The following is a 19202-nucleotide window of genomic DNA, read 5'->3' as shown; positions in this document are numbered from 1 at the left end:
CCTGGATGTTCAGCTGCTGTTTCTTTGAGAGCGCTCACTGTGTGTCCTTTACCTATACAGCGGTAATCAAACTATATTCCTCTTTATCTTGCTCTCTCCATTGTACACTGCTCAAAAAAATTAAAGGAAGACTTTTTAATCAGAGTATAGCATCAAGTCAATGAAACTCCTGAGATATTGATCTGGTCAGGTAATAGCAGAGGGGGTTGTTAATCAGTTGCAGCTGCTTTGGTGTTAATGAAATTAAGAACAGGTGCACTAGATGGGCAACAATGAGACGATCCACAAAACAGGAATAGTTTTACAGGTGGAGGCCACTGACATTTTTTTCCCTACTTATCTGTTCTGACCTTTTTTCACTAGCTTTGCATTTGGCTAGGGTCAGTGTTACTACTAGCAGCATAAGGCCATACCTGGATCCTACAGAGGTTGCACAGGCAGTCCAACTCCTCCAGGATGGCACAGGATTTATATAGCGCCAACAGTTTGCTCAGCGCTGTACAATATAATGGGAGACAATACAGCAACAATACAGTTCAATACAAGAGGGTTAGGAGGGTCCTGCTCCTCGGAGATCAATATGTACCATTGCCATAGTTTGCACTGTCTCCCAGCACAGTCTCAAGAGCATGGAGGAGATTCCAGGAGACAGGCAGTTACCGTATTTTTCGCTCCATAAGACGCACCTGACCATAAGACGCACCTAGGTTTTAGAGGCAGAAAACAGGAAAAAAAAATTCTGAACTAATGGACTGCAGACATAGTAGAGGAGATGACCAGAGACTGCAGACATAGTACAGGAGATGACCAAAGACTGCGGACAGTACAGGAGATGACCAGAGACTGCGGACATAGTACAGGAGATGACCAGAGACTGCGGACATAGTCCAGGAGATGACCAGAGACTGTGGACATAGTACAGATGACCAGAGACTGCGGACATAGTACAGGAGATGACCAGAGACTGCGGACATAGTAGAGGAGATGAACAGAGACTGCGGACAGTACAGGAGATGACCAGAGACTGTGGACATAGTAGAGGAGATGAACAGAGACTGCGGACATAGTACAGGAGATGACCAGAGACTGCGGACATAGTAGAGGAGATGACCAAAGACTGCGGACAGTACAGGAGATGACCAGAGACTGCGGACACAGTACATGAGATGAGCAGAGACTGCGGACATAGTAGAGGAGATGAACAGAGACTGCGGACAGTACAGGAGATGACCAGAGACTGCGGACATAGTAGAGGAGATGAACAGAGACTGCGGACATAGTACAGGAGATGACCAGAGACTGCGGACATAGTAGAGGAGATGACCAAAGACTGCGGACAGTACAGGAGATGACCAGAGACTGCGGACACAGTACATGAGATGAGCAGAGACTGCGGACATAGTACGGGAGATGACCAGAGACTGCGGACATAATAGAGGAGATGAACAGAGACTTCGGACAGTACAGGAGATGACCAGAGACTGCGGACACAGTACAGGGGATGACCAGAGACTGCGGACACAGTACAGGAGATGACCAGAGACTGCGGACAGTGCAGGAGATGACCAGAGACTGCGGACAATACAGGAGATGACCAGAGACTGCGGACATAGTACAGGAGATGACCAGAGACTGCGGACAGTACAGGAGATGACCAGAGACTGCGGACAGTACAGGAGATGACCAGAGACTGCAGACAGTACAGGAGATGACTGCTGACCTTTGGGGAGGGAGGGGGAGCGGGTACCTGAATTTGACAGGTACCCGCTCTTACTTCCGCGGAGTTGTTCTTTGATCTTACCTGTTCCTCTATCCAGCGGCGCGCTGTCTTCCCGGCTTCTGTAGTGTGGGCGCTCGGCGGACAGCCGGATGCCCAGTGCGCATGAGCGAGAAGCGCTGCGCTTAGTGATTGGTCCAGCGGCTTCTGGGATCTGTCATGTGTCCCAGGTACCGCCTTACCATTCACAAAGAGCACTGCTTCTTGCGCATGCGCAATCGGCACCCGGCTGTCATGCACACTACAGAATCCGGGAAGACAGCGCGCCGCTGGATAGAGGAACAGGCAAGGTCCCACTGCAGAGCTGAGCGGCCGGCCCGATATTTTGAGACGGCGGCGGTGGAAATACCAGACCGGCCGCTCCATATTCGCTCCATAAGGCACACTGACATTTCCCCCCTTTTTTTGGGGGGAAAAAAGTGCGTCTTATGGAGCGAAAAATACGGTACTCTAGGAGAGCTGGACAGGGCCGTAGAAGGTCCTTAACCCATTAGCAGGACCGGTATCTACTCCTTTGTGCAAGAAGGAACAGGAGGAGCACTGCCAGAGCCCTACAAAATGTCCTCCAGCAGGCCACTGGTGTGAATGTCTCTGACCAAACAATCAAAAACAGACTTCATGAGGGTGGCCTGAGGGCCCGACGTTTACAAGCATTTGGCGTTTGAAAAGCCAGTAAAATCTACTGCTGAAAGCAAGTTTGGTGTGTTAAAAAAAAAACGGCTGTAAACACAACTGCCTGTAAACTGACTGTAAACAACTCTGTGTACATGGACACATAGGAAAACATTAGGGAGAGTTCAGGGGCTGCTGAAAAAAACGCAGAAAAGCTCCTAAACGTCAGTTTATCAGCTGCAGTGTACATGGAGCCCTTATAATGTGAAAGCAAATACATCTACCACTAGGAAAGTCCCTTGCAGTAGAAATAATAACTATACATTGTGTGACACCCCATATTTGTGGAAGCTCTTGGAAGGGCTGGCAGAGGTGATGTTGGGGTCCGCAGTGTAAACAATGGATCTGAGAAGCGAAATGCTTGTTCTCCATACCATACGTGAACTTGGATTGGTTCAGGGTAACTGTGGGACACTCCGGTAGTAGTGAACTTGAGGACACTAAACTTCCTCTTAACAAGGGGAGGGATCTCCAGTAGATTGACAGCCTCAGCTCTGTCCCTGTTAGCTGTGTGGAGGGGGTGTGCCTCTTCCATCCAATCAGCTCTCAGAGCTCTCCTCACTGATGTAAGCTCAGCTCCCCACCTCCTGCTTTTCAGAGCTGAGAGATCCTGTGTAAATTCTGCACTTTGAATGGATGTAGGGGACATGCGGTGGTAGATAAACAGGTACAACTTATGTAGGAGGATTTTTTTCATCTCTGTCCCAGTCACTTCACTGGGTATATGTAAGGGTTTACAACCACTTTAACCAAAGACAGTGATGGGGGTTTGTACACATGCGGCAGCCAGGGGCGGGCTGACCATTTGGAAACTCGGGCACTGCCCGAGGGCCCGGCATCAGTAGGGGCCCCATGAGATGCCCCTGGTACCTTTTTCATAGGCTTTTTTGAGTTTGGGCAAGGCCACAGGGGCCCCATGATCCCCTACTGCCCGGTGGCCCCATGAGTTGTCAGTCCGCCCCTAACCCCGACAAGAACAAGTGTGCCCCCAACCTGACACTACCTGAACTTTCACATTCGGGTGGAGTGACCCTTTAAATTCCAGTAACTGTCGGCGATGATGCCTTGTGGCACAAATGTTATCCTGTGTCATGGCTGTCAGTACTGCCACCAAATGTGATACATTCAAATAAATGCAGGTGGTTGAGTGGTTGTGGTGCAGAGTTGCGAGCGTTTAATGGGTTAAAACAGGCACCCAGGAGGCAAAATATCTCCTCCCAACTGGCTGTCAACTGCGGAGGTGCATTGCTATTCAAAGGGACATAGGCGCTGTCACAAGTGTGAATGAGCCCCTAAACTAGGTTTGCACCTAGCGTTTTGTGAACCCACGTTTTTTCATGTTTTTTTGTGTGTTCTTACACTTCACGTACAGGGCAGACCATTCATTTCATTTGCACCAATTATTCACATGTTGGGACTGAATATTATTATTGTATTTGTATTTTGCTCAGCGCTATCACTTTAAAGATTGCAAAGTTAAAATAAACTTTTTATTGGTGACCTTAGCGCTGTCCAATTTTTAAATATATAAGATTTTGTGTTTAGGAATTCACATTTAGGACGGCTGCTATATAGGTATCTTATATATACGTAGTTAAATTTTTTTCCACATATATGTTCATTTATTTTTTCCTAAGCGCAACAGCACCCCCTTTTTTTCATTCATTTCAATGCACTGCTCTACGTGTGACCATCGCGCCCAAGTGGCTCATGTGTCTTTTTGGGTGTCGAGCTGTATGCGTCTTTATCTGCGCATATTGGTGTGTTCGTCACGTCTTGACATGCTCAAAAACACACGTCTGCCTGCCACATTTGGGGTGCCATTAAGAAGTGCAACCAGGGGCGGACTGACCATTTGGGCACTCGGCATTGCCCGAGGGCCCAGGGTCAGTAGGGGGCCCCGTGAGATGCCCCTAGTACCTTTCATAGGCTTTTTTGGGTGTGGTTTGAGGGTGGGTGAGGACACAGGGGCCCTATGATCCCCTAATGCCTGGGGGCCCCATGAGATGTCAGTCCGTCCCTGAGTGCAACACGCGTTTTTGACCATGTTGACGAAACACTCAAGTGCAATTGCAGCCCTATGGCTTTCAGGGGGTGGCAAAATGTGGCCAACTGCCAATTTTTACTGCCTGGGTGGAAGGGGCTTTAGTGCATTGAGCTCCATACAAAATGAATAGCAACGCACTTCACTTCACACTTTTTTGGGAATGTGAGTGTAACGAAACCAGACCCCGACTGCACTAAGATATTTCTGTTAGACTCCCGCTTCCCTGTCCGAACATTATCCACGGACACCACCGCTGGTATATATATGTATATATATACATATATATATAAGGACACTTACCTGTCCAGGGATCCAGCGGTGTCCTCACCGGAGCCGATTCTCCAGTCGACTTCAGGTGCAGACGCCGCCATCTTAGGTAAGGGAAAGCGTCAGTGAAGTCTTCTGGCTCCACAGCTGGTTTACTATTGCGCATGTGCGAGCCAAGCTGCACTTTGTGGATGGTCCTGCAATCCTCTGGGACATGAAGACTGGGGGGGGGAACATTGATTGTTGCCTGGTAATCGGATCAGGACTAGGTACCTGAAACCCCGCCCCCCCAAAAAAGTGCCAAACTGGCACTGGGGGTGGGGGGGGATTGCAAATAAGTGGAACTTCCCCTTTTGGGAAAAGTTCTGCATTACATTGATGGGGCTGCCTTACACATGACACGCAGGAATGCGTAGAAGCTCCGTTTCCCCTGCATGGTGCGTTTCCATGCGTTGCAGTAATGCACCCCGACCAGGGGCGGACTAATTGGAAATTTGGGCACTGCCCGAGGGCCCGGGGTCAGTAGGGGGCCCCATGAGATGCCCCTGGTACCTTTTTCATAGGCTTTTTTGAGTTTGGGCAAGGACACAGGGGACCCATGATCCCCTATTGCCTGGGGGCCCCATGAGTTGTCAGTCCGCCCCTAACCCCGACAAAAACAAGTGTGCCCCCAACCTGACCAGGGGTGGACTGACCATTTGGAAACTCGGGCACTGCCCGAGGGCCCGGGGTCAGTAAGGGGCCCCATGAGATGCCCCTGGTACCTTTTTCATAGGCTTTTTTGAGTTTAGGCAAGGACACAGGGGCCCCATGATCCCCTATTGCCCGAGGGCCCCATGAGTTGTCAGTCCGCCCCTGAACCTGACACTACCTGAACTTTCACATTCGGGTGGAGTGACCCTTTAAATTCCAGTAACTGTCGGCGATGTGTTTGCTGTCCTGTCGGCACACCGGGGGGATCCGCACACCGAGCCCAGTGCCAAGGCTCGCCCAGCCTAGCGCTGCCCTGACGCTGAGTCACACGCATGCGCAGTGCGGCTCCGTGTTCAGCACCCTGGAGAGCGGCGGCGGCGGCGGACTGCGCCCATAGAACGGAGAGCCGGGCGGGCGGGGCTGTGTGCGGCCTCCGGGGGAGAGGGATCGTATCATCGGAGTGTTGTGCACGAAGACACCGTCCACTGGAGGGGGGGGAGGGGTAATCTCACCCCGCTCCACAGCGATGACCCCCGCCGCGTCATGTCACCGACACCTCTGCTGATCGGACAGTGTGGCCCCTCCGCGCCACCCCACCAGGGGCCCCCTGTGGCCGGACATCGCACCCCGCCGCCATAGTCCCAGAACAGAAAGCGATCCGTACAGACAAAGGGACGACGCCCCCTACAGAGACGACGCGGCATCGGAGCCCTCAGCCAGGGGCCCCCCGGAGCCGAGCTATGCTGGTGAGACCACAAGGAGGTGACGTCATGTACACACATCACCCAACACTGGGCACCTGCTGGCATGGCAGGGGTTACCAGATCCCCTATACTGAGCCAGGGATCTGCATCACTGAGAAACAGCCGGGTCACTGACCTGATTTCCTGCCATTACTTCTATTATCCTGACATATAATAATATACCTCATGTAACTATATAATATAACAATATACTGTATATAGAATGAAACTATATATATAAAATGTAACAACATATAGTATGAAACTATATATATATATATAAAATGTAACAACATATATAAACTATAAATGTAATGTAAAATGCGTATAACTATATAAAACAATATATATACAATGTAACTATTAGTAACTTTATATAGTATATATATAACAATACACTTTATATATAATGTAACTATATATACAGAGAGAGAGAAAGAGAAAAAGTAACATTTCACACATATATATATATACATTACAAGGAATGTAACTTTTTTTCCCTCTCTCTTTATATAGTTACATTATATATAAAGTGTATTGTTATATATACTATATAAAGTTACATATAGTTACACTCTGTATATATATTGTTTTATATAGTTATATGCAGTTTATTATAATTATATGCATTTTATATTGTATACATATTATATATATATATACAATATAAAATGCAATTACATATAACAATATATATAATGTAACTATATAAAGTAACTGTATATAGCACGTAACTACACTGCTCAAAAAAATGAAAAGAAGGCTTTGTAACCAAAGTATAGCATCAAGTCAATGAAACTCCTTAGATATTGATCTGGTCAGTTAAGTAGCAGAGGGGGTTGTTAATCAGTTTCAGCTGCTTTGGTGTTAATGAAATTAACAACAGGTGCACTAGATGGGCAACAACGAGACAACCCCCAAAACAGGAATGGTTTTACAGGTGGAGGCCACTGACATTTTTTCCCCTACTTATCTTTTTCACTAGTTTTGCATTTGGCTAGGGTCAGTGTCACTACTGGTAGCATGAGGCCATACCTGGACCCTATAGAGTTTGCACAGGCAGTCCAACTCCTCCAGGATGGCACATCAATACGTACCATTATCAGAAGGTTTGCTGTGTCTCCAAGCACAGTCTCAAGAGCACGGAGGAGATTCCAGGAGACAGGCAGTTACTCTAGGAGAGCTGAACAGGGCTGTAAAAGGTCCTTAACCCATCACAGGACTGGTATCTGTTCCTTTGTACAAGGAGGAACAGGATGAGCCCTGCCAGAGTCCTACAAAATGACCTCCAGCAGGCCACTGGTGTGAATGTCTCTGATTAAACAATCAGAAACAGACTTCATGAGGGTGGCCTGAGGGCCCGACGTCCTCTAGTGGGCCCTGTGCTCACCACCCAACACCATAGAGCTGGATTGGCATTTGCCATTGAACACCAGAATTGGCAGGTCCACCACTGGTGCCCTGTGCTTTTCACAGATGAGAGCAGGTTCACCCTGAGCACATGTGACAGATGTGAAAGGGTCTGGAGGAGCCGTGGAGAACATTATGCTGCCTGTAACATGGTTCATGATGACCGTTTTGGTGGTAGGTCAGTGATGGTCTGGGGAGGTATATCCATGGAGGGACACACAGACCTCTACAGGCTAGACCAGGGGTGGGCAAACTTTTTGACTTGAGGGCCGCAATGGGTTCATATATTGGACCCGGGGGCCGGACCAAGAGTAGATGAATGATGTGTATGTGTCATCCATAGTAAGTATAGTAATATTCCCCCATAGTAAGCATAGTAATTAATCCCCCATATAGTAATTTATCCCCCATAGTAATTCATCCCCCATAGTAATTCATCCCCCCTATAGTAATTCATCCCCCATATAGTAATTCATCCCCCATAGTAATTCATCCCCCATAGTAATTCATCCCCCATATAGTAATTCATCCCCCATATAGTAATTCATTCCCCATAGTAATTCATCCCCCATATAGTAATTCATCCCCCATATAGTAATTCGTCCCCCATATAGTAATTCATCCCCCATATAGTAATTCATCCCCCATAGTAATTCATCCCCCATATAGTAATTCATCCCTCATATAGTAATTCATCCCCCATAGTAATTCATCCCCCATATAGTAATTCATCCCCCATATAGTAATTCATCCCCCATAGTAATTCATCCCCCATATAGTAATTCATCCCCCATAGTAATTCATCCCCCATATAGTAATTCATCCCCCATAGTAATTCATCCCCCATATAGTAATTCATCCCCCATATAGTAATTCATCCCCCATAGTAATTCATCCCCCATATAGTAATTCATCCCCCATAGTAATTCATCCCCCATATAGTAATACATCCCCCATAGTAATTCATCCCCCATATAGTAATTCATCCCCCATAGTAATTCATCCCCCATAGTAATTCATCCCTCATATAGTAATTCATCCCCCATAGTAATTCATCCCCCCTATAGTAATTCATCCCCCCTATAGTAATTCATCCCCCATAGTAATTAATCCCCCATATAGTAATTCATCCCCCATATAGTAATTCATCCCCCATATAGTAATTCATCCCCCATATAGTAATTCATCCCCCATATAGTAATTCATCCCCCATAGTAATTCATCCCCCATAGTAATTCATCCCCCGTATAGTAATTCATCCCCCATAGTAATTCATCCCCCGTATAGTAATTCATCCCCCATAGTAATTCATCCCCCATATAGTAATTCATCCCCTATATTAATTAATCCCCCATAGTAATTCATCCCCCATATAGTAATTCATCCCCCATAGTAATTCATCCCCCATATTAAGTCCCCAAGTCCCCCCTGTGTCAATTCACTTACCTTTGCTTCGCGCGTTCCTCTCGCCGTCTTCCCGCGCCGTTCCGGTGTAGCATGACAATCTGTCTCCTATGAGGATCTGTCCCCCTCGACGTATCTGCGCATGTGCCAGTTTCAGGCATTAGCAGCCGATCCGCGATCTCCGGCACATGCGCAGATACGTCGAGGGGGACAGATCCTCATAGGAGACAGATTTTGATGCTACACCAGTCTTCAGGGCAGACTGTGAGAGGAGCGTAGCGGGAGCCTAGCTCCGCGGGCCAGATTAAAAGGTCCGCCGGGCCGTATACGGCCCGCGGGCCGTAGTTTGCCCATTGCTGGGCTAGACAATGGCACCCTGACTGCCATTAGGTATCGGGATGAAATCCTTGGGCCCATTGTCAGACCCTACGCTGGTGCAGTGGGTCCTGGGTTCCTCCTGGTGCACCACAATGCCTGGCCTCATGTGGGGAGAGTATTTAGGCCGTTCCTGGAGGATGAAGGAATTGATACCATTGAATAGTCCCCACTCTCACCTGACCTAAATCCAATAGAACACCTCTGGGATGTCATGTTTCGGTCCATCTGATGCCACCAGGTTCCACCTCAGACTGTCCAGGAGCTCAGTGATGCCCTGGTTCAGATCTGGGAGGAAATACCCCAGGACACCATCCATCGTCTCATTAGGAGTTTCCCCCGACGTTATCAGGCATGCATATAAGCACATGGGGGCCATACAAGCTACTGAGTACTATTCTGAGTTGCTGCAATTACATTTCAGCAAAATGGACTCTCCTGCTGCATCATTTCTTCACTTTGATTTTCGGGGTGTCTTTGAATTCAGTCCTCTGTAGGTCGATCATTTTCATTTCCATCAAATGATGGGGAATCCTTACGTTCCTATCACATTACCCCATCCATATCAGTATAGAGAGCCAGCAGGAGATTTTTCCCCATTGAGGTCTGATAGGTTTTCAAAGTGTTCCTTTAAATTTTTTGAGCAGTGTATATATAATATAACTATGTATGTATGTATACACTATATTGCCAAAAGTATTGGTCGGCCTGCCTTTGCATGCACATGAACTTTAATGGACCCCCAGTCTTAGTCCGTAGGGTTCAATACTGAGGCCCACCCTTTGCAGCTATAACAGCTTCAACTCTTCTGGGAAGGCCATCCACAACGTTTAGGAGGGTGTCTATGGGAAGGTTGGACCATTCTTTCAGAAGCACATTTGTGAGGTCAGGCACTGATGTCGGGGGAGGAGGCCTGGCTTGCAGTCTCCGCTCTAATTCATCCCAAAGGTGTTCTATGGGGTTGAGGCCAGGACTCTGTGCAGGCCAGTCAAGTTCCTCCACCCCAAACTCGCTCATCCATGTCTTTATGGACCTTGCTTTGTGCACTGGTGCGCAGTCATGTCGGAACAGGAAGGGGCCATCCCCAAACTCTTCCCACAAAGTTGGGAGCATGAAATTGTCCAAAATGTCTCGGTATGCTGACTCCGTAAGAGTTCCCTTCACTGGAACTAGGAGACCAAGCCCAACCCCCAAAAAGCAACCCCACACCATAATCCCCCCTCCACCAAACTTTACACTTGGCACAATGCAATCAGGCAGGTACCGTTCTCCTGGCAACTGCCAAACCCAGATACGTCCATCAGATTGCCAGACAGAGAAGCGTGATTGGTTACTCCAGAGAACACGTCTCCACTGCTCTAGAGTCCAGTGGTGGTGTGCTTTACACCATTGCATTGCACTTGGTGATGTAAGGCTTGGATGCAGCTGCTCTGCCATGGAAACCCATTCCATGAAGCTCTCTATGCACTGTTGCTGTGCTCATCTGAAGGCCACATGAAGTTTGGAGGTCTTTAGCTATTGACTCTGCAGACAGTTGGTGACTTCTGTGCACTGTGCACTTCAGCATGCGCTGACCCCGCTCTGTCATTTTATGTGGCCTACCACTTGGTGGCTGATTTGCTGTTGTTCTCAGTTACTTCCACTTTGTTATAATACCCCTAACAGTTGACTGTGCCTAGGTGCTTGATTTTATACACCTGTGGCCATGGAGGTGATTGGAACACCTGAATCCAATGATTTGGAGGGCTGGCCCAATACTTTTGGCAATATAGTGTATATATAACAGTATACATAATGTAACTTTATAGAGAGAGAAATTTTTTTAACAATATATATATAATTACATATATAATGTGACACTATACTGTATATTATGTAACAATATTGGTATATTATTATGTTGATGGGCTGAGTAGGCTGATGGATGCAGTCCTGGTGGACCTATAGGACTTATCAGGTCAAATTAGTGTAGTCATTGTTGTGGCAGCTGAGAATGTAATAAGACTGAGCATACACTCTACAATCTGATTGTACAATCTTCTTTAAGATCAACACAAACATTACAGTCTGATTGTACCATCTGCTTTAGATTTACCTACAGCCATGTAGTGCAACGGCCTACCTGATTGGATACAAATTTATTGGATAGAATAGTTAGGTTCTCCTATTACATAGATATGGTAAATCTAAGCTTTTGGAACCACTTTAAGTCTAGGACAATGATTCTCAGCCAGTGGACAAGGCCTGCAGATCCCTTAACCTCCCACAGTGCTTCCCAGCTCCCAAAGTGCCCACAAACTCCCATAGCTGTCCCCAGATTTCCTGAGAGCCCTCAGCCTCTACAGTGTCTATGGTGTCACAATGCCACCCAGCCTCCCACTGTACCCTTCAGCCTGCTATAGAGCCTCCAGCCTTCCCTAGTGCCCCCAACCTACAGCAGTGTCCCAGGGTGCCCCCCAACCTCTCACAGTACCTCCAACCTCCCATAGTGGCCAACACTGCCCCCAGGCTCACTGAGAGCCCCCAGCTTCTACAGTGTGTCCCACAACCTTCCACAATGCCACCCAACCTTCTGCAAAGCTTCGAGCCCTCCATAATGCACCCACCCTCCAACAATGTTCCACAGTGCCCCCAACATCCCACTATGCTCCCCACCCCCCCTCTGCAGCAACCTTATCCTCTACAGGGCCACCAAGGCAGCTGCAGGGTCCCCTAACCCCATCCACAACCCCCATCCCCTTGTACAGTGACACCAGCCCCATCCATGTTTTGCTTCCCCATACTATTGTGTTAGTATGAACTTAAATCTATACTGGTGGGTATGGAAGACTTTGGAAGATTTTAGCGTGCCCTGGTCTGAAAAAGGTTGAGTAGCACCTATGTGATTTTACATTCAATGGCCAACAGAGACTTTGCACGGCAAAAGGATTATTATTATTATTATTTTTTTTATGGGCCCATTCACACCTGGGTGTTTCTTTGAAGTGCAGCTTGGAAAAAAGCAGCGGTGCACCGAAAAAAAAATTTTGGTGTCAAAACCGAAACTTCAGGATTCACTTGGCCAAAAAACGAAACATAAATTGACAGTTTTTAAAAAATATATTTTTCAAACGCAATTTGTTTGGGAAAAAATACACTTTAATGATTAAAAAAAAAACATAGCACAATATATACCCCAATTTTTTTGTAAAATATGAAATGATGTTATGCCGAGTAAATAGATACCCAACATGTCATGCTTTAAAATTGCGCACACTCGTGGAATGGCGTGAAACTACGGTACTTACAAATCTCCATGGGTGATGCTTAAAAAATGTGTACAGGATACCAGTGTAAAGTTACAGAGGACGTCTAGTGCTAGAATTATTGCTCTTGCTCTGACGTTCATGGCGATACCTCACATGTGTGGCTTGAATATTGTTTACATATGTGGGCGTGGCCTAAGTATGCGTTTACCACTACGCACGAGCACGGGGGGATGGGGGCACTTTAAACTTTTTATTTATTTATTTTATTTATTTATTTATGTATTTATTACGCTGTCCCTTTAAAAAAAAATATATATATATCTCTTGTATTCCTATCAGAAGGAATGCATGCATCCCCTGTGATAGAAATAAATAGTGACAGGTCCTCTTTATGGAGAGATATGGAGTCAATAAGACCCCACATCTCCCCTCTGCAATGTAAAGCATTGGATCAAAAAAAGCATTGATCTAGTGCTTTAAAAAAAATGGCCTTGTTTACAAACGCAAGGAAACGCACAGAAACGCAAGTGATGTCGCTGCGGTCCTCCAAGAGCATAGAGATGAGTGGAGGCCATATTTCTTTCACTTATCTCTATGCCCAGCGCCGCCATTGTTCCTTGGTTTCTCAGCTAAGGCTGAGAACCACCGAGTGGCGGTGGGTGATGGCAGCAGCGGGCGGGGTTATTGTACCTGTATCGGTGCTTATTTTCATATCGGCCAAAGGCTGATAGGGGTGTTTTCGTCCAGGGGCGGACTGACAACTCATGGGGCCCCCGGGCAATAGGGGATCATGGGGCCCCTGTGTCCTTGCCCAAACTCAAAGAAGCCTATGAAAAAGGTACAAGGGGCATCTCATGGGGCCCCCTACTGACCCCGGGCCCTCAGGCAGTGCCCGAGTTTCCAAATGGTCAGTCCGCCCCTGTTTTCGTCCAAAACGTTTTGGCCACCGAACGTTCGGTGCATCCCTAGAAAAAAGTGCAGGTGTTTTTTTTTCTTTGTTGCAGCAATGCACATTTTTGATGCCATAGACTTTAATGAGAGCACATGAAAAAAACTCATCAAAAAGTGCAGACACAAGCTTGCACCTAGCCCAACTGAACAACATTTCGTTGGCTAAAGCACAATGTATCACAAAGCATTCACTTTTCTTTTTAATAAAATACTGTTTTTTCCTCTATGCAGCCACTTCCATGGTACATGTACTCTTGTGATGGCTGCACAGCATTTCTTAGGTTGAGTTTCAACAGTGGACTGTACCTGCATAATGTTTGTTCAAACTGCTACTTGTAGTTTCTATCGGAAGCTCAGCTGACATGGTGACAACACAGGAGAACAGTTCGGAGACAGATATAGTGTTGTCACCCAAAGACAGGAAGTGCCTGTGGGATTTCTGTGACTTCTGGAGAGTGTAGTAAGGCTTCATTCACACATGTGCGACTTTAAAAATTGTGTGATTTTCATTGCGACTTGATGCGACTTTGGCTTTGACCAAGGATGATTGTGCTGTGCAAAGTCGCACACAAGTCGCACGTATGTCATTCACATGCATCTTTAGAGGGTTTACGTTGAAGTCTATGACCCTCAAGTCACATAAACGTCGGACCAAAGTAGTTCAGGAACTACTTTCAAGTGGCTGTGACTGCGGCAGGGGCAGACTGACCATTTGGAAACTCGGGCACTGCCCGAGGGCCCGGGATCAGTAGGGGGCCCCATGAGATGCCCCTGGTACCTTTTTCATAGGCTTTTTTGAGTTTGGGCAAGGACACAGGGGCCCTATGAGTTGTCAGTCCGCCCCTGGACTGCGGTGTGACTTGTAATGCACTTTAGACCCCAAAGTCGCATGACAAGTCACACAAGTGTGAATGGGCTCTAAAGGTTGTCTGTTTATTTGTTTATAACAGTGACTGCAGCTCATGTTGTTCTGGTGTTCTTCTGCCATCATTTCAGGAGGCTTGTGAGGGCTGGTGTATTTATATACAGAGTAGGGGGAGTGAGTGTATTAATTAGCACAGAGCAAAGATGGTGTTGAAAGGCAATGAATGTGTAGTGGTGAACCAGAAACTAGTTCACTGCGGTCAGATCAGTGAAAGACGATATCTGGCTGGTGTGAGTTAAAGCTGGCCACACACTTTGTAGTCTGCTCAGGGCAGAGCATAGTGGGCTGACGTCATCACGTCCGCTGTAGCTGGACCAGGTAACTCAGATGGATTCCTGAACAAGACACTATCTGCATGTTCTCCCTGTGTTTTCTGTAGGTCCTCTGGTTTCCTCCCACTTTCCAAAGACGTGTTGTTAGGTCCTCTCTGAATTGGTCTATGTATGTATGTGAAATAGGGACCTTTGATTGTAACATGATGCATCTTTGATTGCATCTGATGTATATGTAAAGTGCTGTGTAGATTGTTGATGCTATATAGATACTTCTAATAAATAAACGTTAGCACTGTTTACATGAATAAAATACTGTAGTTCTAGCAATGTTATCTAAAAGAATGATGGTCGAGCATACAAAGACACATGTTGTAACTTTAATGCTGATATATAGTCACTAAAATCCAAAATATGCTTTAACCACTTGAGCTCCAGAAGGTTTTACCCCTTTGACCCGCATGACCAGGCCATTTTTTGATATTCAGCACTATGCTACTTTAACTGGTAATTGTGCGGTCATGCAACACTGTACGCTAACAAAATTGATGTCGTTTTTTTTCACACAAATAGAGCTTTCTTTTGGTGGTATATGATCACTGCTGGGTTTTTTTTATTTTTTTTAATATTTAAGTGAAAAAAGAAAAGTTTGAAAAAACAATATTTTTTAGTTCTTGCTATAAAACATAACATGATTAAAAAAAAATCTAATTTCTTTATAAATTTAGTCCAAAATGTATTCTGCTACATATCTTTAGTGAAAAAAATCCCAATAAGTGTGTATTGATTGGTTTGCATGAAAGTTATAGCGTCTACAAACTATGGTATATACAGGAAACTAGAGGTTTTTTTTTTTTATATATATATATATATATTATTAATGGTGGTGATCAGCGACTTATAGTGGGACTGTGATAGTGCGGAGAGCAATCTTACACTAACTGATACTGGGGGAGAGCTAACTGCCACTGACATCACTAGTGACGTTAATACAGTGATCGGTGATAATACTAATTATTTATTTTATTTCTATTTTTAATAATTATTATTATTACTTATAATTATTATTACTATTATTATGCTTTAGTGATTGGGTTTCAATCTGTTATAAAGACTGGTGAAAATACAAGTACCTCTCAACATATGTGTATGTGTTTTTCTCATTTACAGATATTACCGTATGAAGCCAATTCCTGATGAGACAGATGGGGTTTTATATCAGCTCCCTGTCCCGAAGCCCTTGCACCAAGACCCAAGTGCGGCACTACCAGGTGGCACCAAGTTACAACTATAAATGGACAGATATCCATTATGAGGCCAGTAGAGGCAATGTGGAGAAGCTGCGTGCATTGCTCACCACATCGGGTATGTTCCTAATTCTCTGTGTGTAACAGGGGCGGACTGACAACTCAGGGGGCCCCCGGGCAATAGGGGATCATGGGGCCCCTGTGTCCTTGCCCAAACTAAAAAAAGCCTATGAAAAAGGTACCAGGGGCATCTCATGGGGCCCCCTACTGACCCCAGGCCCTGGGGCAGTGCCCGAGTTTCCAAATGGTCAGTCCGCCCCTGGTGTGTAATCATAGGAGTTCTTTTTTCAGATGGAAAGCACTATTGATAGATCATGGTAAAATTGAATGAAATACTAAAGAACTTTGGTCTAATTAGGCCCCTTTCACAAGGTAGGTCCGATCAGGTCCTCATGTCAGTTTTTCAGGCTGACCTGATCAGATGGCCTATTCACCCCTATGGACTTCGGTTACACCCACCTACCTCCGGGTCTGATCTGCTCCACTAAAAAAAAAGAAATATGGAAGGGGATTTTCCTCTTCCGTTTAGGTGTTTTGGATCGGAGGGTAGTCGGGTGTAAATGGAAAGTGGAGTCCGCTTACTCTCAGCTGCCCATAGAGCAGAGCGGGATCTCTCCGTTCCCACTCTGCATGAACTGGACATGAATCCATCCCCTGTGCTCCGATCAGCAGATTCTCTGTGATCGGATCCCCCTCCCCGTGTGAAAGGGGTCTTAAACTAAAGCTTTTTTTTCATTTTGGACACAGCTCAGGTTTCTATTGCTGTCTCTGTCCCCTTTGAGGAGGTTCAGCCTCTCCATTTGTCCTGTGACCAGGGCCGGTGCTAGACTATTTTGCGCCCTAGGCAACACCAGCACCCCCCCTCAAAAAAATAAATAAATAATTTTAAAAATAGTAGAAAATATTAAATCAACAAAACATGAAACTGCTAAATTTCTTTTAATTTGAAAAAATAAGTGCCATAAGATGCCACCAGCACCAATATTAAAGACAAAAACAGTGTCACGGATGGACTGTATCTGTGGCTGGCAGTGGCAGGGTGACAGTTGCAGTGAGTGGAGGATGATGGATCCACACTCTGACAGATCCCAGGCTGGAATTCCCCGCAATGGGTGGAGAGAAAAGGCTGTGACAGCAGGCAGCCCAGTCCCCACACACAGAGAACACCTGAACTGAGCGATCCCACACAGTGACAGTTCTGACACAACACACCACCACCAACACTGACACAGATCAGCAGGCTTTGGGATCCTAATGATGTCATCACTCACTGACACATTGCACATGTGATAGATGGCCGGCTGGCCGGGTCACACTCTCACAGACATAGGACATCAGGGTCAGACATTACCTTCCTTTGCAGATGCAACTCTGCCTCCGCTGATGAATGGGAAGTGAAGGGCTGAAACTCCACCGTGATCCGCAGCCGCCAACAAGGCATTCAAAGCTGGAAATGCATCATAGGAATGTTCCCCAGTACAGTGCTAATAGACAGAAAGATGCAAAAGATATTGGCTACACAAGAAAAATTGAAAAAGATTTCTAGAGCATTATTGGCTAGCTGAAGGGATAGCACAGTAGATGCTTCCTACATTTTTCTGATTGCCCTCAGGGTTTCTCACTGTAATTGAAACTGGAGCTGGCTTTACACAGCAGCAGGGAAAGGGATGAGTCCTTGGGTTCAATGTGAATATTTCAGCTAGAGCTATTGATCTATGTAAGCGGCAGGATTTTAAAAGTAGGAGTTCAGGAGACATAAGAATACATGTTAAATGGAGTCTATAGCTTACTTTAACATGTAAACTTAACAAGTATCCAATGGACACAACCCTGCAATACCCCCACGGACCATGGCAAATTAAATAAATGCACTTTTTTTTTTTACCCTTTACTTTTCATTTAGATTAGAATCAAAAAAATCACCAACATGATAATCTGAAGGATGGAAGAAAGTCAAGTGCAATAGAAACAAGTTTTGCTTTTACATGTATTTATAGATAGGGACGTTAGAGAAGGAATGAGGAATGAAGGTTCTAAGCGGGACTCCCTTCATATCAGGATCAATTGCTAGCCATGTAGTCTGGAATCTTTTATTATAAACAGGAATATGTTACTTATTATGAAAACTGATGTGTGAGGGCCGTGTGCTGCCCTAGGCACCCCAGACTCCCTAGGCCAAGGTGTATGTTACCTACAAAAAAATCTGGCCCTAGATAACTAGGGAAATTAAGCATTTTTTGTTCTACATTTCTCTTTTCTTAGTTTTGTGCCCCCCTCCTCTACACTCTGTATTTTCTACATTGTGTTTCAGACAAAGAGCTTGTGGATCGGAAAGATTACTACGGAAAGACACCTCTGTACTGGGCAGCGTATAAAGGTCAGAGGGCATCCATGGAGCTGCTCTTGCAGCATGGGGCCAATGTGAATAGCTGCTGTAAACATGGTGGGACCCCCCTACATGCAGCTATTGGATTGTTCCCGGATTGTGCTCTCTTACTTATACAGGTGAGTTAAACTCTGATCAGTGTACTATATCTTCTTAGGACTGTATGTGTAATCTGTGCCTGTCACCCACACATTGGAGGCATGCGCTGCTTTGGTGGAGCATTTGGAACCACTGGTTGTCAAGGCAGTGACTGTGCCATTGTGGACCTTCGAGCTACATGGCATGGGGTACAAAAAGAAGGTAGGTGTAGCCAGGGGTGGACTGACAACTCATGGGGCTCCCGGGCAATAGGGGATCATGGGGCCCCTGTGTCCTTGCCCAGACTCAAAAAAGCCTATGAAAAATGTACCAGGAGCATCTTATGGGGCCCCCTACTGACCCCTGGCCCTCGGCACTGCCCGAGTTTCCAAATGGTCAGTCTGCCCCTGGGTGTAGCTGAGATGTGTAGGTCAACAGTGGACTTTCGGTGGAGCGAAGCTCCCCTGAACAAATTAGACCATGGAACTAGATCCAAGGAATAGGTGTCATGCTGGATCACACTGGAACAAGTAAGACCTGGGAGCTGGATCAGGATCATTCTCTAACACATAAGAGCTGGTTGAGGATTACACTGGAACAGATATAACTTGGGAGCTGGCTCAGGATCATTCTGTAACAGATACGAC

The 19202-nt window shown here is 46.0% G+C and overlaps 1 protein-coding gene across 1 annotated transcript in view; it reads left to right on the top strand.

Moving 5' to 3' along the window:
- Positions 1-5796: 5796 nt before the first annotated feature.
- LOC149444213 (ankyrin repeat and SOCS box protein 5-like) overlaps positions 5797-19202 on the top strand; it is a 31046-nt gene continuing 17640 nt past the window's right edge. Inside the window, exons 1-3 of the mRNA XM_089654787.1 lie at positions 5797-6202; positions 15955-16149; positions 18403-18596. Coding sequence (XP_089510913.1) covers positions 15981-16149; positions 18403-18596 — 363 coding nt within the window. The 5' untranslated portion in view covers positions 5797-6202; positions 15955-15980. The remainder of the gene's footprint in view (positions 6203-15954; positions 16150-18402; positions 18597-19202) is intronic.

Source organism: Staurois parvus, unplaced genomic scaffold (assembly GCF_062004578.1).
Source record: "Staurois parvus isolate SC_StPar_1 unplaced genomic scaffold, SC_StPar_1.0 ptg000799l, whole genome shotgun sequence".
In the NCBI taxonomy this organism is placed as follows: domain Eukaryota; kingdom Metazoa; phylum Chordata; class Amphibia; order Anura; family Ranidae; genus Staurois; species Staurois parvus.
The sequence above is the reverse complement of the archived record's forward strand: the minus strand, read 5'-3'. Positions and strand labels throughout refer to the sequence as shown.